Below are 27,737 nucleotides of genomic sequence, written 5' to 3' on the forward strand. Positions count from 1 at the left end.
GAGCCCCGCATCGGGCTCTCTGCTCAGCAGGGAACCTGCTTTCCCCCCACCCCCAACCCCTCTGCCTGGCTCTCTGCCTACTTATGATCTCTGTCAAATAAATAAAATCTTAAAAAAAAAAAACAAAAAAAACATGTATAATGTGCTTTCTACTACAACCATACTCATTAGAGTGGACCAGATCTGAATGACAGAACTTAAATTAATTGAATAACCCAGTTATGTTGTCCTTACTGCCATATGCACTGGAGAGGATTGATTTTTTTTTTTTTAAATTTGCGAATGAGCGAGCGAGCAGTGGGTGGGGAGGGTTAGAGGGAGAGGGACAAGAAGACTACCCACCCTGAGCAGGGAGTCCTGCGTGGGGCTCAAACCCAGGACCTTGAGATCACAACCTGAGCCAAAGGCAGATGCTTAACGAACTGAACCATCCAGGTGCTCCTGATTTATTTTTTTTAAGTTAATATAAAACTGAAATAAAAATGTGTACTATTTGGTCTTCTCTGAGTCTGGCTGAACAATGATGCATCCTAGTTTTGACGATCTGCTTAATAAGATTGCCCATGGCCTAATATAAAGCTCAGTTACATATTCTGTATCATATATGCTTTCTAAGAAGACTGCTTTGGTTTTGACCTGTAGTACTAAGCAAATCTGTAAATCATCTGGTAAGGTGCTGCTTGAGAAACGGCTTGTTTTCTAGAGAAACCATGGCTCACACTTTGTGCAAATTTTATTTAAATGTCAAAGTAGCAGCATTATCAGTATCTGATGGAATTAGCTGCCTAGTCAGAGAACCAGCAAGAAACCACTCAAGTGGGGCACCTGGGTGGCTCACTGGGTTAAAGCCTCTGCTTTCGGCTCGGGTCATGGTCCCGGGGTCTTGGGATCGAGCCCCGCATCGGGCTCTCTGCTTGGCGGGGAGCCTGCTTCCTCCTCTCTCTCTGCCTGCTTGTGGTCTCTATCTGTCAAATAAATAAATAAAAACTTAAAAAAAAAAAAAAAAAAAAAAGAAACCACTCAAGTGCAAGTCTCTAAACAATTCAAGTCTTCTCCATCCTTAAGAAACCAGACCTTTCAGAGTGGACAGGTATGGTTTTCATTTGGCTATAGAGAAGGTATAGTTTAGAACAAAAGGTATTAAATTCTGTGGCTCTATTTTCTATTCCTAGTAGGTATAACTGTTTACATAATTTACTGCCACATCTGGCATAAATAAAACTGGTAGAAGTTGAGATGGACAACTCAAAGGTTGTGTTACCTCAAATAACTCACACTTTTGTCTTCCTTCTCTGACCCTGCTTCTGTCAAAATAACTTGCTGAGTTATTTCCTTCATGTTAACACGTTTTTGATTTTTGAAGATTTTATTTATTTAATAAAATTAAAGATTTTTATTTATTTGACAGATCGTGAGAGAGGGAACAGAAGCAGGCTACCTTCCCACAGAGCAGGGAGCCTGATGTGGGCTCAGTCATGACCTGAGCCCAAGGCAGATGCTTAATGACTGAACCACCCAGGTGCCCCTGTTGTTTTTTTTTTAAGATTTTATTTATTTGGCAGAGAGATCACAAGTAGGCAGAGAGAGGGAGAGGGGAAGAAGCAGGCTCCCCACGCAGCAAAGAGCCTGATGCGGGGCTCGATCCCAGGACCCTAGCTAGGATCATGACCTGAGCTGAAGGCAGAGGCTTTTAACCCACTGAGCCACCCAGGTGCCCTGGTTTTTTTGTTTTTTAATCCTTGCTGACTTCCCAGCTTTCATACTTCTGAACCTAAACTTATAAGGAAATTATTCATCAGATTTCCTACTTGATTTCTAGCCTGGCCTACCCTCTTGGATTAACTTGCCTCTTGTAAAGAGTAAGATAATACTATCTTAAGCATGATTTTGAGACAAATTTTCTTTAAAAATGCATTTCTCCCTGACTGTTCCTGACCCACACCACTAACTCAAATCTCACAACTTTTTTCCTAGAAAGCTGTGAAGTCAGATACAGTGCTAGTCAGACATGACTCAATGTAGATGAAAAAATTCCAATCCCAGCTGTCATTTAGCTAAAAAATTACACATTAGTATCCCCCTGGTTTTGAAGTCCTGAGACTTGATATACAAAGAAAATAGACCAACATTTGGTGTTTTATTGAGAACATTGTAGGAAAAGGCAGTACGTAAAGTAAAAAATGGCTCTCTGAAATGTCTATACAATGTATGTGGTCTACTGTATGACATTCTGAAAATTTTTCATTAAAATTATAAAACCAATCATGAACTAAATAATTTTATAATCTCCAAGTCCAGACTTTTTAGTTAGCCAAATACTTCTTAAGCGACTATGAAAGATCTGTGGGGAATCTCTAGAAGCAGTAACTCTTCACATGAGGCACAGTATGGCAAATAAGCCTTGGCTGGCCTTCCCAGTGTTCATAATAAGGGCACATGATCTGGCTTTTGAAAATTACTTGACAGATGAAAGAACAAGGATAAAAATCCACAAGTACTATGTTCTTTAGGCCCCACAGTGTCCTGGGCTTATATATTTTTTTTTCTTTCTTTTTTTTCCCTGTATCTTAGATTCTGATTTATTATCTTTTCAAAGAATAAAGGATAACTGCAAATACACAAAGTTGTCACCTCCAATTCAGGATCTGTGGAAACTGCATATTACAAAAAACTCAGACCTCTTCCCTCAAATCTGCCTACCAAGTTAGAAAGTCATCCTTTAAGGGCAGCAAATTGATACCTTATTTAGTGCTTCAGTGACTTGAATATCACATCCACACTTAATTGTTTTTAATGCAGAAATTCACCAGGGCTAGTAGAAAATTTCAAGTTAGAAAAAAAAGACTTTAATTTCTTAAATATCCTCCCATGTACCTTTCCACATTGTGGAAAAACTGAACTATGCAGTCTGGAGACATCAAAATTTCAGAACACTGGCACAAATACTTACATCTATATTTTATAATATATTAGAACCACCATGTCCTGTGTTAGAGCCTGTAACAGATAACAGGCCTGAAACTGCAAGAGGTTTACAGATGAAACTTCAATTCTAGAGGTGTTAGCTGTGCCAGAGTTCCAAAATAGGCCTGGAAATAACTCCATCCCAACTCTCCGTTCCGTCACTGCAGCTGTACTCTGTATGCACCTATTAGCAGTTTAACCTTTTGAAAGAAAACAGGCACAAGTATCAGTACAGATACCTCTGTCAAGTTCCTCTTTCTTCAAAGAGGGAAAACACACAACCAAGATTCTGTCTTATTGGCATATGTTCTCAAATAGGTTATCAATTCAGAGTGTTAGGTTACCACTTTTAATAAAAAATCCAAGTGCTTATAACTGGATTTTTAGATTATTATAATAAATAACTGTACTATTTGTTACATAGACTTTTGGTCCACCTTCAGTGTTCAGTGAACAGCCTAAAGACATACATAAAATGTTATACATTAAATAACAAAGGCAAGAACTACAACTTTGCTCAATACTGGAGAGATGCATCCTTATCATCAGTCCCTTTCTTTCTTTTTTTTTTTTTTTAAGATTTTATTTATTTATTTGGCAGAGAGGCAGGCAGATAGAGAGAGGAGGGAAGCAAGGCTTCCTGCTAAGCAGAGAGCCTAATGTGGCACTCGATCCCAGGACCCTGAGATCATGACCTGGGCCAAAGGCAGAGGCTTAACCCACTGAGCCACCCAGGCGGCCCATCAGTCCCTTTCTTGACACACAATTTATGTCTAACACATCTGTAGATTCTAGTGCACTGCTATCCCAGAAAGCACTGGTCTCCAGGACAGGCACACCAGGAACACAGCATTCTTGGAATTTTTTTCTGCAGATAAAGTAATCTGAAGTAGCAATATGAGTAGCTGCACTTAAATGTAAGGAAAGGGTTTTCACCTTGGCAGAAGGCGCTTCCGTCAATCTTATGAAGAGTTTATTGAGGCCTGCAGCAGGGCTGAACGAGTAAACAAAATGACTGTCCTAGGAAAGAGACCAACCAGTCAGTGTTCTCTCAGACTAATACATCAAAGAACATCATTGTATCTTAAAACATTCAGAATCCAAAGACGTAAAAGAGAACACAAATTTTATACTTTAGATCGATTTGCTGATTACTTTTCTCTTGATTTATTAAAAAGATACAAATGACAAAAAAGATTTATCTGCAAGAACAGCAACCAGATAAATCTTTAGGATTGGATTAGCTTGTATAATGTGTATAGATAGCCATATACAGCATAAGTGTTAAAAACCTTCATAAACAGTTGATTTTGCTTAAGTCAGCCTAAGGAAAGAATTCTAAGTATAGAAAAGGAAACATACACACAGGTTCTTCAAGACCATTTTTTTGTTAAAATTATATAGCTGCTAATATTTTATTATAAACCCAAATTAAAGTATAATGGTTACGTAAAGCTATACACATTAAAGCTAGGGATGAATACACCCATGTTCTAGGTATTTGAATCACAGAATGGGTATATTTTTTAAATTCTCTAAATTTCCTTTAGGTGAATGTTTGTAATTACAATGGTGGGAAAAAGCAGAATATTTTAAAAAATCAGTACATTTCTTATACCTTAAGAATTTATATTCATAATGTTCTGACATTATAATACAACTTAAGGCATATATATCAAACATGAGAAATCCAGATTCTTAAAAAATTTAGGAAAATTTTACTTTACAATTATGGGTTAGTGTCTTATTTCCAATTGGCTTAGCTGTGATTAACATATTTTATTAAAACACACCATTAAAAGTCATCTGTGCTTCTGGATTAGAAAAATGTTTTCAGTAATGAACTACAGAAAATCTTACCAGAAAAACTGGAAGTTGAAATTTATCATTTAAAACTACAGCTTGTACACTACATGGTCCACAGAGCCGGGCAATAACTTCTTTACCCAAAAAATTGGCATGGAAAATAAACAGCAGGATGCCAGAGCCTGAATAAGGGAGATGTAAAACATAGATTTTAGTATCAGCCCTACCATGGCCATCTTTCAACTCTGAAGAAGGCGCACCTGTATAAGTTGGGAGTGATCCCCTCAGTAAGCCTGGTGGAACACACCCTGCCTGATGCCCACTCATACCGGACAATCTGAGTCCCAATTTCAAAACTTGGTGTTACCTAGCATTTTTCAAACCACAGACCCTTTCTATTTTTTTGTCCCTACTGACAGCTCAGGGAACAAATTTTTTAAAATACGCTCTCTACGTTAATTTTGGTCTTAAAGGGTAAAAGTTGCTGCTGAATATGTAAAATGTCCATGGATGCAAACTTCTATGATGGTTTCTCTGGGTTTGGGTTTGAGTGACTGTCCCATTTTCTTCTACACAGTCTTTTTAACTTTTCCCAATTTTCTGATTAATACCAAACCTTATTCGGTGGGGTAGGGTAGGGTGGGGACTGTGAAATTTGAAGCTTTCACTGAATATCCAAAATACTCTGCATGACTCATTTTTCTGAACAAAGCTATACTTTTATTACAACAGAAAATAGATACCTGAACTCTATGACCTTTCTGATAAGCCATTTTTTAAGATGAAAAAACACTGATCCAGCCCAATTATAAACAAGAGGAGACTTCATAAAAGAGACCCCCAAGGAACCACTGACTTTTTTTGTTCTGGTCCCAGGGAAAGGAGGACACACTGATTCACCCCTAGCTCTCTCTCTTCTCCTTTCGAAGCTATTTAAGTTTTGTCATACTGATTACTTAAAATGCTATACCCACCCCACACCCGCCCCCAAAGTGCTGAGGTTCAAAAGAAAATGCCTACACACAATATAGGGACTGTTTCTTGTCTTTTTCCCCTCAGTTCCGCTATGAATGAGCATCTGATCTGGGACAAAAGTTGAGGTGAGTATTTGTTACTCTCTCTATAGAGGAGAGTGGTGGTAACTCTTCAAAATGACCTGAATGGGGACTAGTGGTCTACAGTGAAAATCCTATTTGAAAATCCTTCATTCGGGTGCTGTTTATTCTAACCAAAATCAGTTAGATCTAAGGAAGTTGTGTTCATTAACTCTACTCTGACAAGTACTTGAATTTCACTGACCTACTATGACATGAGGAACCCTAATTAATTTGCTAGCAGTTGTTTCATGCTATCAGTATAAACGTTTTCTCCAGCCAAACTTGGTGTTAAACACAATCACAGTCCCCCTCAAGGAACCAAGGTCAGTGCTTCTCAAACTTGAGTGTGTTCCTAAATCACCTGAGATCTTAACCAAGGTGTCAACTGAGAGTCAGGTCTGGGTGGACCTGAGAGTCTGCATCTCTAACAAGCTCTCAGAGCAGTCTGAGACCACACTGACTAGCAAGGGTCAGGGAAACCTATCAGGATCTTGTATCAGGATGACAAGGCATCTTTGGTAAGATTTCACATAGAGAAGATTTCTGTTAGCCACACTGTGTATGTGCAGAAAAAAAAAAATCAGTAACCTTAAGACAGTCCAGGTGCACTGAAGCCCGTAAGTTGTGAATGTTGGGAGACTGGCCCAGATCAGCTGAGCAACCCCTACACCCTGTTCCCCAACCTTGTGCTCACTACTCAGCAATGTAAACTATCTACTTGGACAGCTGAAATCACAAGTGATTCTTCAATGTCAAGTTCACTAAACACAGGTGTTATGTAATAGGTGTCTTTAATTAATTTTTCATTAATGAATACATACATACATACATATATATATATATATATATATATATATAAAGATTTATTTCTTTATTTGAGAGAGAATGAAGCAAGGGCTGGTGGCCAGAGTCAGAGTGAAAAGGAGAAGCAGACTCCCTGCTAAAGTGCAGATGCAGGACTCGATCCCAGGACCCTGAGATCATGACCCGAGCCAAAGGCAGATGCTTAATCAACTGGCCACCCAAGGACCCAATATGTATTTTTTTAAATGGATGTTTTTACTTAACAAAAAAGCCAGAACCCAGTTTCCTACTTTCATGAAGGCAGTGTTCTTTCCACTTAAACAGTTTATGCTGTGTCCCTGTCCTGGAGAAAGGCCATGCCCATGTCATGGTCTTGCCAGCACAGCAGCTGTTAAGCAGAGGCTAGGAACCAGAACCAAAGTTTCCACCTCCTGCTATTCAACTTTCCTATGGGTCAAGACACTGACTTTTTATTTTAATCAAGTTAAAAAACAAAATTAGTTAAGTTAATTAATTAAAATTAATTAACAAAAGTTAGTACAATTATTAAGATCCAACTTCCATACTTTTTTTCAAGATCCAAGGCAGGAAGAACAGTTCCAAATACCGTGCTTTTTTCATTTTTAAAAAAAATTTAAGATTTATCTGAGGGGGGTGGAAAGACAGAGAGAAAATCTCAAGCAGACTCCCTGCTGTGCAGAGCCCAACTCAGGGCTCAATCTCAAGACTCTGGAGATCATGACCTGACCCAGAATGAGGAGTCAGATGCTTAACTGACTGAGCCACCCAGGCACCCCTATGGTTTTTAAACAAGTGCTAACAGTGCTCCGTGGATCCCTCAAAGTCACCTGGCATGGTAGGTATTAGGTCACCTTTTTCTGCCAGAGTAGCTCTGCTGTTAACTATTTTATATAATTATTATGCATAATGGGATTCTGTGAAGATATGTTCATAGAGTTCTATTTAAAAATCAGCTGAAGTCTATGGCCATACCATCCTGAACACGCCCAATCTCATCTGATTAGAAATCAGCTGATATTTACAGTGTCACTTTTCAAACAAAAACATAGGCTTACCTTCTGGTATGTTCTGTGGGGGTTTGTAATTGAAATCTGTTGAAAAATCTGGCCCCTCACAGAGACGATGACATGCTATTGGAAAAATTGGTTCTAATAGAGCAAGACGTGCTTCAAAGTAATCCCTTATTGTTTCTTCTGCTACTCTTGAAAGTCTAGGCAAAAAGTATAGTAAGAGTTGTTAATATTAATGTAGAAAATAACCATGAGTCATATTCTCAAACTGCTGAATACATGAGGCCTTCCCAAATCAACCTTTAAAATAAATGTAACTTCCTACTCATCCTGCTTCCCTGGTGTATTTTTCTTTAGCACTTAGCATCTGACAAACTGTCTTACTGTCTATGTTGCCACGGGGAATTTAGGCTCTTAAGGGGCCAGTCTTCCCCCAATCCCCCAAGCCCCGCTGCTGTCTCCATATTCCCAGTCTTCTGAATAGTTCCTGGCGTACAGAGAGCACTCAAAACTTATTTGTCTAATGAAAATGAAAATTCTACTGAACAATAAATTTGAGAAGTGCCACAAACACACACACACACACTTTATAGTACTTAGTTTAGAAGACAGTTAAATAAAATGCTAATGCAGATTAGTGCTAATTCAGAAAATATTTTTAAATTATCTTGCTAGGAAAGTAACCAACTCATTTGGTTTTCCCGAGATATTCAGGTTTTAGGAGTGGAAATCCACTGTATTGGGTCATGGACACACAGAGAAATTACGGGTTGGGTAAAGCTCCCAGCAAAGGCTGGACAGACTCACGACGTACATGCCATTTTTGGTTTGTTTTTTGTCTCTTGTCTGAAATTTACCTTACTTTCTGCCTAGAATATAGATCCTGGAATTGGAGTAACTATCATGCAGGCATGAAGACTGAAGTCATACCTCTAGACTCCCTGTTATTTTGAACAATAAACATCTTACTCATGTTAACTACTGTTTGTGACGTTTCTGTTACGTGTTGTCAAAATAATTTCTTTTTTATTAGTTTCAGAGGCAGAATTTAGTGTTTCATCAGTCGCATATAACACCCAGTGCTCATTACATCAAGTGCCCTCCTTAATGCCTGTCACCTGATTATCCCCCGGCACCACACAGAGTCATCTCCCTTCCAGCAACCCTCAGTTTGTTTCCTAGAGTTCAGCCTCTCTGGTGGTTTGCCTCCCTCTCAATTTTCATCTTATTTTTTCCTTCCTTTCCCCTATGTTCATCTGTTTTGTTTCTTAAATTCCACGAGTGAAATCATGTATTTGTCTTTCTGTGACTGACTTATTTTGCTTAGCGTAATACCCTCTAGTTCCATCCACATCGTTGCAAATGGCAAGATTTCATTCTTTTTGATGACAGAGTAAGCCAGAATAGTTCTTAAGGAAAAAGCTAAGTTACTTGTGTGATTTTCAATTAAAATAAAATGATTTATAATTCATCTGAAAAAGAATGACCTTGAATGGATAAACTGTGGTACATCCAGACAATGGAATATTGTTCAGCATTAGAAAGAAATAAGCTAAGCCACGAAGACATGGTGGATCGCTATATTTATATAGTATTATTTAGTATTATTTACAACAGCCAAATTATGGAAGCAGCCAAGTGTCCATCGATAGATGATAAATGGATAAGGAAGAGGTAGTATGTAAATTATTCAGCCATAAAAAATTAAATCTTGTTATTTGCAACAACATGGATGGATCAAGATAGTACAACGCTAAGTGAAATAAGTCAGAGACAAAAGCCATATGATTTCACTCATGTGGAATTTAAGAAACAAAACAAATGAACAAAGGAAAAATAAAGAGACAAATCAAAAAAACAGACAACTATGGAGAACAAACTGATGGTTCCCACAGGGGAGGTGGGTAGTGGGATGGGAGAAATCAGTGAAGGAGATTAAGAGTGATGAGCACTGGGGCGCCTTCGTGGCTCAGTGGGTTAAGCCGCTGCCTTCGGCTCAGGTCATGATCTCAGGGTCCTGGGATAGAGTCCCGCATCGGGCTCTTTGCTCAGCAGGGAGCCTGCTTCCCTTCCTCTCTCTTTGTCTGCCTCTCTGCCTACTTGTGATCTTTGTCAAATAAATAAATAAAATCTTTAAAAAAAAAAGAGTGATGAGCACTGAGTAATATAGAGTTGCTGACTCACTATATTGTACAGCTGAAATATAATACTATGTTAACTAACTGGAATTAAAGCAAACAAATTAAAAAAAAAGACATGGAGGAATCTTCAATGCATATTACTGAGTGAAAGATGCCAATCTGAAAAGGGCAAGTACTATGATTCCAACTGCACGACATTCTGGAAAAAGCAAAACAATGGAGAGAGCAAAAAGATCAGTGATTGCCATGGGTTGGGGGGCAGGGGCAGGAAGGGATGAACAGGCAAAGCACAGAGGATTTTTAGGGCAGTGCTATTCTGTATGACACTAATAGTGGGTACACGTCATTATACATTTGTCAAAACTCCACAAAATGCGTGACACCAAGGTGTACCCTAATGTAAACCCATGGACTCTGGATGGTAACTGTCAATGCAGGTTCATTGGTTTTAGCAAATGCACCCCTCTGGTGGACAGATGTTAGTAGGGGAGGTTGTGCATGTATGGAAGCAGAGGATATGTAGGAACTCTGTACTTTTAGCTCAACTTCACTGTGAATCTAAAACTGCTTGAAAAAATCATGTCTATTAAAAAAAAAATACAGATTAGTTTTAAGAAAGCATGAGTCAAATTATGAGCATAATTAAGATTTTTAAGGAGCTACTCCTATCTAGGAGTGTCAGTGTTAAATTTTAAAGTTTGAGACCTCAATAACTGTCAGAAAAATAACTCATATGCCACTTACTAAATTTATGATATTTTGAGAACAGAAGCCTGTCATGACTTCCACTTAACAATCTTCATCTGAGCAATTATATACATGATGTGTCCACAAAGACTCTGTGACTTAACCATGGCACACTCGCTCACACTTACGTCTCTAAGTGATTCTTCAGCAAGTCATACACCAACACATTGTTACACTGCTTTGCAAAATGCAGTGCGCTGTTTTGGTGCTTCGACAAAATATTGCAGTCAGCTCCACATTCGATTACAAGTCGTACAATATCAGAATTTCCTCTTTTACAGGCCTACAATGGGGAAAAAAGGAACAGGAAATACTTAGCTGTAAGATAACTACCAATCTGTGTTTGCCCCTTTCTTCACATGTGAGCTTGGGAATTTCTGTGAAGAGAAGCACAAGAATGTTGGAGAGGGAGAAAAAAACTTGACACAGGGTCTCACCAAGAGTTACAAACTGTTAAGTAAACAAACAGTGGTACGCCCCTTTTACTCAGTGAACAGTACTGAAATGTGAGCTACAATTTCATCCCTGACTCCTGGGGAAATGGGCAACTCTAAAAAAGATACTTCTGTTCCAAGACAGAACAAACACCAGGCCTTCCTAAGCTCTAGCGTGCTCCATTCTTCAGATCAAGTCTCCCAGCGCCACAAAGTAATTTCAACATTTCCCCAGAAGACTGCTTTAAAGGAGACTAATTGAGCATAGATCCAAATTTGAATTCAGCAAATTTAAGATGGACCTGGACACAGTTCAAAGACCATTTCCAGAGTAAAAAGACCTACATCTATGTTTTCTCCTGTCTGTTATTTATTTACCAGCTAAGGGACGTCAAGTAAGTCCCTAATTCTGAGTCTCACTGTTTCCATTTGTTGAGAGGGGATCACAGTACTTCCACCTCACAACACTGAGGCTGAAATTAAATAACATATTGTAAAGGAACCAGGGCAAGCCAGTAAGCTTTTCTACAAAAACAAGGCCAGCTGGTATGCTACCACTCCAGACAGTATTTCTACAGAGTAGGTTTTTAAGCTGTGCAAGTGCTAGGTCAAAGGGCATGCATCTCATGGAATAGCTGATAAATATGCCCTTCAAAAGAATGTAACTCAGTGGTTCCCACTGGGGTGATCTGCCCCCCAGGGGAATTCAGGCAATGTATGGAGACATTTCTGGTTGTTACAGGGTGGGTACTTACGGCATCTGGAGCAGAAGTGAGGGATGCGGTTATACATGCTACAAATGATCTGGCCCACATTGCCAGGAGGGAGAAGGTTGAAAAGCCCTGCTGGAACCAATTATATGCCCCACATTGGTGGGTGAGAATGTGGTTTCTCCACCCCTTCGCACTCTGGTAACGACCATTTTTTTTTTTAAATTTTTTATTTTTTATAAACATATATTTTTATCCCCAGGGGTACAGGTCTGTGAATCCCCAGGTTTACACACTTCACAGCACTCACCAAAGCACATACCCTCCCCAATGTCCATAACCCCACCCCCTTCTCCCAACCCCCCTCTCCCCAGCAACCCTCAGTTTGTTTTGTGAGATTAAGGGTCACATATGGTTTGTCTCCCTCCCAATTCCATCTTGTTTGGTAATGACCAATTTTATATATTATTTCTGAGATGAAAGGTTTTTTAAATTTTGTTTCAAAAATTTCTGAAAATCTCTCCCCGTGTTTATTTCTTCTAATTCTAAAAACCAATTTAATATACTAAATCCTTAAAGCTTAAGAAACCAGTACCAAAAAAAAAAAAAAAAAACCCCAATACAAACAAAAACCAGACCAAAACAAAAAACAAAAACAAAGTTTAAATACAGTTATAGGCAGTATTATTCAGACAGCAGTTAAATATGCTTTAAGTACTTCTCTAGGAAGAAGGAACAAACAGTCCCTGGATCCCTTCCGCTCTGGACACTGCCTTCCTCCTTGTCAGATCAACTCCGAAGTGCCTGCTACATCCAAGATCCACCTCCTCACCTTGTGCAACCCCACACCCCTCATACCCAACAAATGAGGGCACTAATACCCTCTCCAGTGCTACTTCCCTATGGAACTTCCCAGCCTCTTTCTCTGGCATCTCTGCCTCAGCAGATGCAGCAGGCCTCCTGAAAATGCTCAGGATACTTTTCTCTCCTGATCTTCCTCCTCCTTCTCTAGTCTTCCCTATGTGGCTGCCTTCCATCTCTGGCTTTTCTTTCCCTTCCAACTCTCAGCAGTGACCCCACTCTCACCCTAGGGCTGTAACTGTGCTGTCTACCGTGATGACCCTGAATCTGAATCTACAGCCCACCCCGCTCTCTTGAGCTAAAGAACACATGTGAAACATCATCAGAGCATTCCTAGCTCAAATGCAACACCACTCATTGTATACTGCCTGAGTTCCCGAAATTAAGAAATAAGATTACCAAGCATCACCTTCAATTACCAAGTCCTGTGAGTTCTATCTTCTTAAACCACTGGTCAGGGGCGCCTGGATGGCTCAGTGGGTTAAAGCCTCTGCCTTCGGCTCAGGTCATGATCCCAGGGTCCTGGGATCGAGCCCCGCATCAGGCTCTCTGCTCAGCGGGGAGCCTGCTTCCCTTTCTCTCTCTCTGCCCACTTCTCTGCCTACTTGTGATCTCTGTCTGCCAAATAAATAAATAAAATCTTTAAAAAAAAATAAACCACTGGTCAGTCTATCCACTTCCATCTCCACTGTCACTACCTAGGTACAGACTATTATTTCACTTAATTTTATTTATTTATTTTTTAAAGACTTAATTTTTTTTTTTTAATTTTATTTATTTATTGGACAGACAGAGATCACAAGTAGGCAGAGAGGCAGGCAGAGAGATACAGAGGAGGAAGCAGACTCCCCGCTGAGCAGAAAGCCTGATGCGGGGCTCGATCCCAAGACCCTGGGATCATGACCTGAGCTGAAGGCAGAGACTTTAACTCACTGAGCCACCCAGGTGCCCCTATTTCACTTAATTTTTTTTTTTTTTAAGATTTTATTTATTTGGGAGAGAGAGAGAGAAAATGAGAGAGAGCATGAGTGGAGAAAGGTCAGCAGGAGAAACAGACTCCCTGCCAAGCAGGGAGCCCGATGTGGGACTAGATCCTGGGATTCCAGGATCGTGAGCCGAGCTGAAGTCAGTCACTTAACCAACTGAGCCACCCAGGAGCCTTATTTCACTTATTTTAAAAACATCTCTGTACTGTTTTTATTTATTTATTTATTTTTATTTTTTTATTTTACAGAGAAAGAGTAGGCAGAGAGGCAGGCAGAGAGAGAGAGGAAGAAGCAGGCTCCCTGCTGAGCAGAGAGCCTGATGTGGGGCTTGATCTCAGGACCCCGAGATCATGACCTGAGCCGAGGGCAGAGCTTTTAACACAATGAGCCACCCAGGTGTCCCACTGCTTGTCCTTTTAACCAATTCGTTCCCCCTACTGAACTAAGTGAGGGACATTAAAAACAACCACCTTTATTCTGATTATGTCTTTCTCTAGCTTAAACCTTTTAGCAGCCTCCAACTATTTCAGGACCAAGTTATCCTAATTCCTTGTTCCAGATATAGACCATGTCCATGCTCACTGCCCTATGTGCACACCTTTATGCACCAGACTACTTAAGTATTTACCGTTTAGAATGTACCTGGTGATTTCTCAATAAGACAAAGTTTTAATTCATATTTGATGTGCCAATTCTTCTCTAAGCATATGGCAACAGAAAACACAAAGGAAAACTAAAACTCAAAAGTAGGGATCCTGAACAAAATAAGCATTTCCATAAACCAAAAATGATATGGCAACACAAGCAGTGAGCAAGGTCCACATCTCGAGCATGGAAGAAGGTTGAGGGGATAGATAAACTGGGCCTTGCTCTCTGACTCAGGAAAGATGGCTGAAAATAGGTACTATAGACAAACACCCACTTGGGTCATTTTCTTGCACAAAACTGTATCTACAAACACAGCAGTAAGACAGAGCCTCCACGCTGGGAACTAATGCATGGCTCGGTGTCAGGACCTGCTCTGTCCTAATGGCACTTTAGGCCAGGAACCTAAACTACCACAGTAGTGAGACCGGGGTTGGCCCCAGGAGAAGCAAAAACAAAACTGCTAAATAGGGAGAGGTCATCAAAGGGATAGTCATGGGGGAGGCTTGAACAACCTTCCACTCAAAAAGGTCAGCAAACCACAATTCCAAATACGCATGAAGAAATTGGAGGCTAAGGAGATGAATCCACCAATGTAAAATAATAATGAAAGTACATCATGTTCTTTTCCACTCCCAGCTCTCTGCATATCCTATTCCATTTCCTGCTTACACAGTTCATCCCTGCCTGCTTATATGTCATTTGTAAGATGCAGCTCAGCCACCTATCACATCCACCCTTTTTATTTTTAAGTAATCTCTATGCTCAACATGGGACTCAAAACTTATGACCCCAAGATCAAGAGTCATATGCTCTATCGACTGAGCCAGCCAGATGTTCTACCCTGTCCCACCTTGAATCTGCACTGCTCAGCTCAACTTTTATGTAATCCCATGGCTCTCTGGGTTTTTTCCTATGACATTATTGCTCACATCAACTCTTAATTTTGCTGACCTATTTCTCCTACACATTTGTGTCCTGTTCCCCATCATATTCCCAGCCCCCAGCAGAGTGCCTGGCAATCAGGGTACTAACAGGAACATCTGTCAAGACCGAAGTGAAATATTTACCTTCATTAGAGCAGTCTCACCATTGCTCTGCTGGACATTAACAAAAGCTCCTGCTTCCAAAAGAATAGCCACTGTAGTTAAAAAGTTCTAGTTAAAAAAAAAAAAAAAAAAGGCAAATTTAATTCCCAGAATTCTTTAAAAGATAGTTTTTGATGACTTGAAGTTTTTAGCCATCCAGAAAAATACTCAGATTCTATCCCAAGCAGGTCAGTGAATATGGGTCTTCACTGTGCCCACCATTCAGGCCCCATGCACAACCACACACAATTTGACAGTAACTTCAACCTTAAGGTTAACTACTGGTTTCAACATAAGAAACTCTGTATATCAATCCTTTAAAAAGATAGTATGTGGAAACATTTTAATTATGTTCTTAATCAAAAGGAACACTTAATTTCAATTGGGAAAGATTTTTAAGATTTTTTTTTAAGGGTATCTTTCATGTTATTTTCTCTCTTTTTTAAAGATTTTATTTATTTATTTGACAAAGAGAGCGATCACAAGTAGACAGAGAGGCAGGCAGAGAGAGAAGGGGAAGCAGAGCTTGATCCCAGGACCCTGAGATCATGACCTGAGCCGAAGGCAGAGGTTTAACCCACTGAGCCACCCAGGTGCCCCAGTTTTAAGAGTTAAAAAATTTTTTTTTATTTGACAGAGAGAGACACAGCCAGAGAGGGAACACAAGCAGGGTGAGAGGGAGAAGCAGGCCTCCTGCCGAGCAGGGAGCCTGACACAGGGCTTGATTCCAGGACCCCAGGACCATGACTTGAGCCAAAGGCGGACACTTAACGAATGAGCCACCCATGTGCCCCAAACTGGAAAAGATCTTTAAAAGATTTAAGATTGAAACCAGCATTAGTATATTAATCAGAGGCCTTTTTTCTTTTCTTTTTTTTTCAAGTACTTCTATGCCCAGTATGGAGTTTGAATTCATAACCCTGAGATCAAGAGTCACATGCTCTACAGATTAAGCCAACCAGGTGCCCCTAGGGTCTTTTTTCAATATGAATCACTTCCCACTAGATAAATCACATTTTGAAAATTCAATTATAAAGTACTACTATTGACAAAAAAAAATCTATTCATGGTAAGTCCTAGATGAATTGAAATACGAGATTCTAAAGTTATGTGACCATAGGAGTTTTATTTCCCCACAGAAACAGACTCCTGTTCTGGTCCACAGGCAGGAATTCCTACAGAATAAGAAACTGAGGTCTTTTGAGTTCCCAACCTTCTCAGCTGCATGAATGAGGGCAGTGGTCCCATTCTTCTGTCTGCCATTCACCTTAGCCCCCTTCTTGATGAGGAGCCTCAGCAGGTCGTCTTGCCCTCCTGCTGCAGCAAGCATCACCAGAGTCATCCCGCTTGAATCCTTCATTGGTTTTGTTGAGGAAAAAGACATGTCAGTGTCCATCAGAAAAATTTTAGAGCTAAGTCTTTTCGTCTATGATGTTTCAATGTGAAATCACTTAAATACATGGATTTAAGCAGCTACTTAAGGTTTTTATAAAATATAAATTTTATAATAATTATAAATAATTATAATTAGAAATAATTAGAAATATCACAGTTTCTTTCAGATGTAAATATAAAATTCTACAACTTCCATGTTTGTTTGTTTGTTTTAAGATTTTATTTATTTATTTGAGAGAGATAGAGAATGAGAGAGACCGAGCATGAAAAGGGGAAGGTCAGAGGGAGAAGCAGACCCCCTGCTGAGCAGGGAGCCTGATGCAGGACTCCATCCAGGACTCCAGTATCATGACCTGAGCTGAAGGCAGTCGATCAATCAACTGAGTCACCCAGATGCCCTACAACTTCCATGTTTTAAAGGCCTATCATATCAACACTTGGAACAACATGTGATGAACAGTATTCGTATCTTGATGCTATAAAAATGGCAAAGTATTTATTACACATTTCAGACACAAAAGTCTCCTTGTGTTCTAGGTAAAACAGGTGAAACTTACTCACTCACTTGATACTCACTTAGTTGGCTGAAAGACCTAAGGCTCGAAATGACTACTAGACGTAACCTAAGTCCACTCTATTGATGACGGGCTAACTGAATGGTGTCACCACAAACGGTGGCCTATATGAATATAACTGTTGGGAAGTGACGGTTGGCTACTCAAAGGATAAAGAAAAAAAATCAGAAGGAGGAAACTGATACGACTGGATTCTAAGATGCTATGACAAAATAGAGAAATTAAAATACTTTAAAGAGATAAAATTACATAAAGTTGACAAAAAACAAAAAGGTAATAGCTTAAATATTTTCAATCATTAACTGAAACAAAAAAAATTTATTAAATACCATCCATTTATTAAATGCCATTTATTAAATACCATCTACTAAAACCAAGTTCTAATAGTTACTTTGTTGTTAATTTGGCTATAGGAATTTGGCTATAATCTGAAAGCTCAGCAGAATTCACTTATATGAGCAATCTGAAGGAATACAAAAGTCTTCTGAGTAAGAGAGTGCACTTCCTCTCATTTGTAAAATATCCTATTACTACAAAACATGTTAAAGGGGAAAAAACCTTCTTCTAATTTATTCATAAAGACCAAGCTACATTAGTAATAAAGTAGGAAAAAAAAATCTGATAAAACCCAGCATCCATCCAACCCTGATAAAAACTTAAGCAGGTAAACAAAGGAAGTCTAGAAAGATAAAGACTACTGTCCACAAGAAACCCACAACAGTAAGAGAGAAAGAGAACCTTCACACACAGCCTAAGGGGAAATCCCCACTCAGATCAGAAGCAGAACAAGATCACTTCCACTACTACTATTCTTCCAAATGTTACCAAGTTCACAACACCAGAAAAAGAAAGATTACTGGGAAAAAGGAAACAAAATAGTTACTTTTTAATAGGTGATCATATTCTCTGCCCAGAGAATCCCAGGCAAGTGACTTAAAATTATTACAGTAAGAGAATTTCACAGTGACGGGAGACCACATATATGCACATGGGTGCACACGTGCACACACACACACAAATCAATAGCTTCACCAAACATACAGAATAACCAGTTAGAAGACAAAATGTGGGAGGAAAAAGATCCTAATGATCATACTGAGATAATTTAAAAGTTATCAAATATGTAGGAACACAACCAAAATAAATGTGCAAGAACCATACAAAGAAAAGAAAATTTATAAAACTTTGCTTTAGGAATAAATGAAGAGCTGAATGAATGTAGAGTTACCATGTTCTTATTTGGAGGACTAAAAATGTAAAAATGTCAATTCTCAGTCAAATTAATCTATAGAGTTCATGCAATTTTACCCAAAATCTCAGCAATTCTTTTGAACTGTAACTCCTAAGGCGTAAGCTTAAAAAAAAATCCACCACCAAAGCAAAAATACTAAAGAAGAAAGTATAAAAAATCCTTTGTAAACAAGACACCCAAAGCCATAAAGGAAAGATCAACAGATATGACTATCTAAAAATAAAAATCCTCTAAATAATAAAAGACTCAAAAACAAAAACTAAAAACTAGGAAGAAAGGGTTAAGGCGCTTTCATTAAAAGAAAAAACACCCTCTCCCCCATAAATCAAAATGAAAAACCTATAGCAACAGAACCATGGGCAATTGCTGTGAAGAGGAGACTACCACCAAAGCACCATCAGAGACAAGGACACAAGGAGTCATTTTATGCCCCTCAGAGCAGCGGAGATTCAACCACAGACAAAAACTAGATAGGCCACAGCTAAACCAAATGGTTGCTCCTGGGGCTGGAATTACAAGGTCTACAATTTTCTACACTATACATCCCTACTGTGTTTTCAGTTTACAAAATGAACATTACTTTTTTAATTTTTAAAAAATGAAAAATAAAATAGAATTATATTAAAAGAGCTACTATCTTTATTTCATGAGATTTTACTAATTACCTCTTGGTCCAGGTTATAGTCTTCATTTGAATTAAGTGCAACTTTTACAGCAATATAATCCCCATTTTTCACAGCATCCCTCAATAAATCTACAATGAAAGAATTAAGAAAAATTAGGCTTCTCATATCTAGATACATGAAAAGGACCACCAAAATTCCTAAACTACTCACTACTTGAAATTGCATTTGCTGTGGTAAAGTTCTCATCTTCCCCATCAAGATGCTTTTGAAAATCTTCTAGTTTCATCCATTCCAACTGCAAGTCCATGCCCAAACTCAAAATCTGTTGTCTGCCATCTGGAACACAGAAGAGCCTTATAAATACACATTTTCTTTTCCTGTAACAATGCTGTTTTATTAACTTTTGGTGTCTAAAGCAAAGTTTCATATACACTCGTAATATATTTCATTATGTAATTGAGTCTTTAATTAAATTTCTGCTTTTCTTGGTAAAGTAATACCAACTACCCACATTTAGATGTCACAGTGCTTCAAAAGCATAAATACAAGATTAAGTAGCTCAAAGGAAGAGAGAAAAATCATAGGGATTCAGTAAGAGGAATCTCTTAACATTTCTATCTTTGGCCATTCTTCTTGGATATGCATTGCCTACAATCATTTATGCAAGTAAAGCCATTCTAAATGTGTAAACCAAGGGCACCTGGGTGGCTCAATCATTCAGCATCTGTCTTTGGCTCAGATCATGATCCTAGGGTCCAGTGACTGAGCCCCATATTGGGTTCCCTGCTCTGTGGGAAGCCTGCTTCTCCCTCTCTCACTCCCTCTGCTTGTATTCCCTCTCTATCTCTTTCTCTGTTTCAAATAAATTTTAAAAAAATCTTTAAATGTGTAAATTAGACCTGTATGTAAATAAGTCACTGGTCTTTCAGACTCAGCTCCAGGTCCTTCTCTTGGAAGTCCTCTGTGCTTCCTCCTACCCACAAAGCAAGTACTAGTTTCCTCCCTCATCTGTCTGACCCAGGAGCTTTCCTAACATTAGGAAAGAACATGTTCATCCACTATTGACAGTGCAGCAAATAAGATCTGAGCATTAGTTCATTGGGGAGTATTCAAAACAACTGTCTTATTTTATTTTTAAATATTTTATTTATGTATTTATTTGTGGGGGGCAGAGAGGGGCAGAAGGAGAGGTAAGCAGTCTCCACACCCAGCACAGAGCCTGATGTAGAGCTTGATCCCGTGACTCTGAAATCATGACCTGACCTGAAATTAAGAGTTGAGTGCCCAACTAACTGAACCACCCATCCAGACGCCCTTCAACTGTGCTATTTTAAAAAGCAAAAATAAAAAATATTTTATGGTAAAAGTATTTTCACCTAAAACCAATTCCTCAAACTACACAAATGTCAGGCAGTTAACCTTGCCATAGACATGAAGTTTGTAAAAGACACAAATAGATGAAAGAAATTCTTCCAAAGCTTTCAACTCAAACCCATACTTCTCTTTGCTACCTCCAAGAGCATTCCATCATAGAAAAAGCACAGCCTTAAGAGCTACACATACTGGATTTTCTGTATCCCAGCTCCTTATGTCAGTTGCATGGCTTTGAGTAAGTCATGTAAACCTGGAGTACCTCACTTTCTGAGTAACAGCAGTAGTAGTAATAGTAAAAGCAGCTAACATTCAGGGAGAAGTGTTAAAGTATTTACATAAATTAGCACATTTAATCCACACACAATAACATATACAGGGATACATGTTATGGGTAAGAAAACAAGGCAAAGAGGTTCTGTGATTTGCTCACACACATCAGTAAGCCAACAGGCTTCTTCTCACTGAGTTGTATCTGAGCCCACAGCAGGACCTCCTCTCTCTAGCGCAGCCCCACAATACCATGGACAGATCTGTGAAGCAGGACAGAAGAGGGTTCGTATCAATTGGGATACCACCACCTAACTTACAGGACTGTTATAAGTAACAAAAACATGCAACATAAATAACAAGAAAAGGTATGCTGTAGCTTGGATTTTGATCTCTAACAAAGCCAACTTGTTCAAAATCCTATGTTCATTCCTACCAAGTACTGGATCTTGATTTGGCATCTGGTAGTTTAAGCCTTTCTATTTTTAATGACTTTATTAATTTAATAAAAAGCTTATTTTTATTAACTAAAAGAATGTGTTAGGAGGTAAACATCTGTGAACAGAGCACTAACTTGAGCACAGACCCACTCTGGGGCCTCAACACTCCCCATACCATGCTATCCCCCACCACAGTGATGTCACAGAGTTTGAATCTGTCATTCCCTTCTGTTCTTTTTAAAAATGGTTTTGCCATAAATACATATATCCTAAAAAATCTACAGTTGTTTCTTAGCTTTATAAAAATTGGTATTGGGTGAATGGGTTGCTCAGTCGGTTAAGCATCTGCCTTTGGCTCAGGTCATGATCTCTGGGTCCTGGGATTGAGACCCATATAGGGTTCCCTGCTTAGTGTGGTGTCTGCTTCTCCCTCTCCCTCTGCCCCTCCCTCCTGCTCCTGTTCCTGCTCCTGCTTACATGTGCATGATCTCTCTCTAAGAAACAAAATCTTTAAAAAGAAATTGGTAGGGTGCCTAGGTGGCTCACTGGGTTAAGCCTCTGCCTTTGGCTCAGGTCATGATCTCAGGGTCCTGGGATCCTACCCAGCATCAGGCTCTCTGCTCAGCCAGGAGCCTGCTTCCCCTTCTCTCTCTCTCTGCCTGCCTCTCTGCCTACTTGTGATCTCTGTGTGTCAAATAAGTAAGTAAGTAAATAAATAAAATCTTAAAAAAAAAAAAAAAAGGAAATTGGTATCTACATGGCTAATTTTGTGCATCATATTGACTGGATTAAGGGATGCCCAGATAGCTGGTAAAACATTATTTCTGGATGTGTCTCTGAGGGCCTTTCTGGGAGATTAGCATTTGAATTAGAATGAGCTGAAGATCTGCCCTCATCAGTGTGGGCAGGTAACATGCAATCCTCTGCACTACACAAGAACACAGATTCTCTCTTCTTGAGCTGGGACCTCCATCTTCTGCCTTGACAGCAGGAATCCTGGCTCTTGGACCTTTGGACTTTCAGGTTTACACCATCAGCTCTGTGATTCTCAGGCGTTTGCACTGAGACTAGACCAAAATTACAGTTTCATCTTTCCTGGGTCTACACTGCAAATGGCAGGTTGTGGGACTATTCTAAACCTTTATAATCACACATGCCAATTCTTTCTAACAAACCTCCTTTTTTAATATATATCCTGTTGATTCTGTTTCTCTGGAGAATCCAATACAGTATCATCCTGAAGAAATTTTTAAATATATTTTGAGTATCAATCCTTTGTTTTTTTCACCTTTTTAAATGGGAACTTTAATAAATACAACTGCTTTGCAACCAACTTTATCACTCTTTTCTTTTATGGTACTTTTATGTGTCTTGTTTCAGAAATCCTTCTCTATCTTAAAGATATGATCCTTTGTCCTCCAAATATCTACTATCTAACTGTCCTCTTTATATTTAAGACCTTAATCCATCAGAATTTGGTTTTTGTGTATGGTTTCTTCCACTGATAACCAAGTATCCTCACACCATCTATAAAGAGCTTATCTTTCCCCAGTGATCTGTTGCCACTTACCATCTATCCAGTTTCCACATCTGCAAGGGTCCTAGTCTGAAAACTCTACTCAATTAACTAATTTAACCCTCTCTGTGTCAAGTAAATATTGTAGCTATACAATACAGCAGGTCTTGATTACTACTGGGATAACTGGTTTTGGCTTTTGGTTCCTCTTCCACATAAATTTTAGAATCAGTATTTATAAATTCCATTAAAAACTATGTTGGGGGGACGCCTGGGTGGCTCAGTGGGTTAAGCCACTGCCTTCGGCTCAGGTCATGATCTCAGGGTCCTGGGATCGAGTCCCACATCGGGCTCTCTGCTCAGCGGGGAGCCTGCTTCCCTTCCTCTCTCTCTGCCTGCCTCTCTGCCTACTTGTGATTTCTCTCTTTCAAATAAATAAATAAAATCTTTAAAAAAAAAAAAAAAAAAAAAAAACTATGTTGGGAAGCTGACTGGAAACAGAGTGACATTATAGACCAACTTAAAGAAAATATCAAATTTATATTGTGTTTATTAATAAAATGGTATTAATTTTAACTTTATAAAAACTTTCAAAAAGTTTTTATAATTTTCTCCATATAGGTCTTACAGATCTTCATACACAATATTCTTAGAAATCTTTTAAATGTATTGCTATTGAAAATTAATTTTCTCATCCCCCTACCTTTTTAACTGAAGTATAGTTGATACACAATGTTACACTAGTTTCAGGTGTACAACATAGTGATTCAACAACTCTATACCTTGCACTACGTTCTACGTTCACCGAAGTGGAGCTATCATCTGTCACCATACAATACTATTACAATATCACTGACTATATTCCCTATGCGGTCCTTTTATCCTGGTGACTTATTCATTCCATAACTAGAAACCTGTATCTCCCACTCCCCTTTACCCATTTTTCCCCTTTCTCCTTTCCCCTATCCTCTGGTAACCATCAGTTTGTTCCCTATATTTATGGGATATATATATGGTTCCCTATATTTATTCTGCTTATTGTTTATTCATGTTTTATTTTTTAGTTTCCACATATAACTGATATCAGATTGGGGGGGTATTTGTCTTTCTTTCACTTATTTCACTTAGTATAATACCCTGTAGGTCCATCCATGCTGTTGCAAATCTCAATTTTTTTTTTTAATGGTCGAGTAATATTCCACTGAGTGTGTAGGTATATGTATGTACACATAACCCACAGCTTCTTTATCCAGTCATCCGTTGATGGGACACTTGGGTTGCTTCCATATCTTAGCATTATGAATAATGTTGCAATAAACACAGAGATGTATATTCTTTTCAAATTCATGTTTTCCTTTTCTTTGGATATACTCAGCAGTGGAATTATGAGTCATATGTATCTTTTTTGAGGAACCTCCATATGGTTTTGACAGAGGCCGTACCAATTCACATTCCCCCAATAGTTCACAAAGGTTTTTTCTCTACATCCTCATTATTTTTTGATGAAAATTAACTTTTTATGATTACATTATTTACACAGAAATATATGCAGAAACATATACTGTATAGAAATAGAGAACTGTCATTAACTTTTGTATATTGGTTTTATATCCATCCAAGTCACCTTGCTAAACATTAAACATTTCTAAATATTTGTGAATTGAGTTCTTCATATATGTAACATCTGATAATGAAAATCTTTGCAGGGGGGGGCTTCTTTCCTAATACTTGTATGTTTTTGTTTCTTACTGTCTTACTCTACTGGGTAGGCCTTAGAACACTGTTGAAAAACAGGGGTGACAGATGTCTGCCAAAGTTTTAATGTTCTTTATTAATTTGAGAAAGCTTCCTTTTATTCATAGTCTGCTAGGTTTTGTTTTTTAAATATCAAGAATGTTCTTGAATCAGTTTCTCCCTTACATAGTGAATTCCTAGGGAACACCTAACTTGGTCATAAGAGGTTTTTATATACAGCTCGATTCAATTTGCTAATGTTTTGTTTGGGATATTTACTTGACCTGTCATTTTCCTTTCTAACGAAATTTTTATCTCATTTTGGTTCTGAAATTTTGATGGGCCCACAGAATGAGTCAGCATTCTTTATTTTTAGAAAGACCTTTTTATAAGTTTGGTAAGTTCCTGCATATGAAAACTATCTGTGCCTGCTGCTAAATTTTTAAGGTTACTTTAAATTACTATTTCACATTCCTTAACAGTTATAAAACTATTCAATTTTTGTATTTCTTCTTGGGTCAGTTTTGTTAAACCATATTTTTCTTTTTTTTTTTTTAAACTATATTTTTCCAAGAATTTTCCCATTCTGTTTTCAAATTTATTGGTAAAAAATTACTCAGAGAGTTGTCTTTTTAATCTGGACCCAATCTATAATCAGGTCTCTTTTTTCATTGGGAATATTGTTTGTGTAAGCATCCTTTCTTCTCCGTAATCAATGTTGCTAAAAGCTTGTCTATTACTCTTACAATGAACCAACCTCTGGCTTTACTGATGCTTTTTACTACTGGGAGGTCATCGAGAGGATGTGACTTTGGGTTGACCCACAGGCTGGACCTGAGCAACTGGAGGTTTCTCCTTAGAATGTACATGCTACCCACCATTCCCATACTAGGAGCTATTTCAAGGACATAGCCTTGAGAATATAAGGTATTATTGAGACCATCTGGACTAAATATGTGACTGAACCCAGTTAAAGCCTCTATATAAACTTCTAAGATTCAGAAGGAGGGGGGTGTGTGTGTACACATGCACAGATTGATCTACCCATCTTGTGGCCAACCAAGGTGAAGCTTGTATATAAGTTCCCTTGCTTATTAAACCTGCCATCTATCAATCTGGAATGGCTAGCTTCTTCCTTAGGTCATTTCCCACACTCCCCACACCCATGCTGGTTTCAAGATCTCACCCAGGGAAATTCTGAGTTTGCAAACCAATACCTACTATCTGTTCTTTGTTTAATATCCCAAGAGGAGTGCTGCTTTTTGGCATTTGCCCTGCGGGTAATCTCTTTCCTCCCTCTTATGTACTCCTCTTAGACAGTGTATCAATTGCCTGCAAGCTCAGTAATGTATCAAAAAGCATGTTTTTACACAGTGTTCAGAATCTAGTTGCTCTGCAGTATGGGAGCCACCCAGAGAATCTAGCCTGCCATATATTTTGAAATATTTTAAAAATTCTCTTCAATTATTTTTTAAGATTCACAAGTAACAGTTTTATCAGGTTAACCTCTTTTGTTTATTCCATCCTAGTTTTATACATACAACTCTTTTTATTACTCTTCCCTATAGCTATTGTACTCTGTATTCCACATGATTCTACCCTCCTTGGCAGCCAATTCCAACATCCCCAGGATAGCATTTATAATATAGTCTTATTTATCAAGTGTTACTTACTGCAAAGTTAAAAGGACAGAATACAAATAAGTATGTATTTGATAATTTACTGAAAAAAATCTAGTAAGATATAGAAACAGACTGATTGGCAAGAGAAGGTAATGTAGAAAACCGAAATCTTTCCAATTTCTAAATGTGTTGAGCACAGTATAGGAACTCTGAAAATATTTGTTTAATGAATTTAGAAATCATAGAAAGACTTAAGTCTTCAATATAAAAGTGTAGTAAAAATGTCAAGAGATTCACTAAATCTATGCCATTATTTTCTGATCAGAATTATACTGGAAGGGGCGCCTGGGTGGCTCAGTGGGTTAAAGCCTCTGCCTTCGGCTCAGGTCATGATCCCAGGGTCCTGGGACCGAGCCCCGCATCGGGTTCTCTGCTCCGTGGAGAGCCTGCTTCCTCCTCTCTCTCTGCCTGCCTCTCTGCCTACTTATGATCTCTGTCAAATAAATAAATAAAATGTAAAAAAAAAAAAAAAAAAAAAAAGGAAAAAAGAATTATACTGGAAGAGAAGAGTAAGGAGAATGAAATAATATGGTGCATTTACTGTGAAAAAATACTGCAAAATGACCACACACATACCAGAATTTTCATCTGCTTGGCACATACTGTCTAGAACCTCTTGATCACCTTCTGCAGCTATATATGCCCAAGTATCAGTTTCATCTCTTGTATTTCTCCTTTCTTTAAGTAACTGCTTGTTTTCCTTCATTTTGTGATCTTCTGTGATTTTACAATCTAGTGATATTTCTTCTCTTTTCCGATTATTCTCAGGAAAATCATATTTTTCTTCTGGAGTTAATTTAAATAAATCAAATGCATTTCTGATTTCCTTAAAGGCTGGTGAAAAAATAAAATTGAGAATAAATATGAGTCACAAATTTCTGCTGTAATCATAAGAAAATCTGGGTGTTAAGCAGTTATTTTTAAAATGTTTACTAATACTTGCCTTGGTTATAAAGAACGATCAAATTCACCATTCAAAGTTATTTCAACTGGCCTTTCTATTGGCTGTTCAGTATTTAGAAAGGGTTTCTAAAGCAAATAGCTGTTAAGTGTTTAGAACTACTCCCAGTTTTGAAAGGCTTACTAAAGATGGTGAGTCTCAAAATAATCTTAGTCATGCCACCACCGTCCTGCTAAAACAACTGCCTTCAACTGCATCCTGAGGTTAACCTTACACAAAAATGATTCCTGGTGGTGAACGGGAGAAACGGGTGCCAGCACACTGACCATGCTAAAATTATACCTGTTGTCTGTGAAAATCCACTCAGCTTTTAGCTAAAGATAAAAGTGGAAAAAGAGGGGCACCTGGGTGGCTCAGTGGGTTAAGCCTCTGCCTTTGGCTCAGGTCATGATCCCAGGGTCCTGGGATCGAGCCCCACATCGGGCTCTCTGCTCAGCAGAGAGCCTGCTTCCCCCCTCTCTCTCTGCCTGCCTCTCTGTCTACTGTGATCTCTCTCTGTCAAATAAATAAATAAAATCTTAAAAAAAAAAAAAAAAGTGGAAAAAGAATATGGGGCCCCTGGGTGGCTCGGTGGGTTAAGCTTCTGCTTTCGGCCCAGGTC

The 27,737-nt window shown here is 38.6% G+C and overlaps 1 protein-coding gene across 3 annotated transcripts in view; it reads right to left on the reverse strand.

Moving 5' to 3' along the window:
- Nucleotides 1-2,107: 2,107 nt before the first annotated feature.
- MPHOSPH8 (M-phase phosphoprotein 8) overlaps nucleotides 2,108-27,737 on the reverse strand; it is a 57,135-nt gene continuing 31,505 nt past the window's right edge. Inside the window, exons 5-14 of one of the 3 annotated variants that reach the window (XM_032315375.1) lie at nucleotides 26,752-27,009; nucleotides 19,373-19,498; nucleotides 19,202-19,290; nucleotides 16,528-16,668; nucleotides 15,297-15,383; nucleotides 10,719-10,873; nucleotides 7,748-7,902; nucleotides 4,825-4,952; nucleotides 3,901-3,984; nucleotides 2,108-3,164 (exon numbers count right to left, since the gene is read on the reverse strand). In XM_032315375.1, coding sequence (XP_032171266.1) covers nucleotides 3,123-3,164; nucleotides 3,901-3,984; nucleotides 4,825-4,952; nucleotides 7,748-7,902; nucleotides 10,719-10,873; nucleotides 15,297-15,383; nucleotides 16,528-16,668; nucleotides 19,202-19,290; nucleotides 19,373-19,498; nucleotides 26,752-27,009 — 1,265 coding nt within the window. In that variant the 3' untranslated portion in view covers nucleotides 2,108-3,122. Of the gene's footprint in view, nucleotides 3,165-3,643; nucleotides 3,985-4,824; nucleotides 4,953-7,747; nucleotides 7,903-10,718; nucleotides 10,874-15,296; nucleotides 15,384-16,527; nucleotides 16,669-19,201; nucleotides 19,291-19,372; nucleotides 19,499-26,751; nucleotides 27,010-27,737 lie in introns of those variants that run through there. The other 2 variants (XM_032315373.1, XM_032315374.1) reach the window with 2 other exon arrangements.

Source organism: Mustela erminea, chromosome 15 (assembly GCF_009829155.1).
Source record: "Mustela erminea isolate mMusErm1 chromosome 15, mMusErm1.Pri, whole genome shotgun sequence".
Taxonomy (NCBI): domain Eukaryota; kingdom Metazoa; phylum Chordata; class Mammalia; order Carnivora; family Mustelidae; genus Mustela; species Mustela erminea.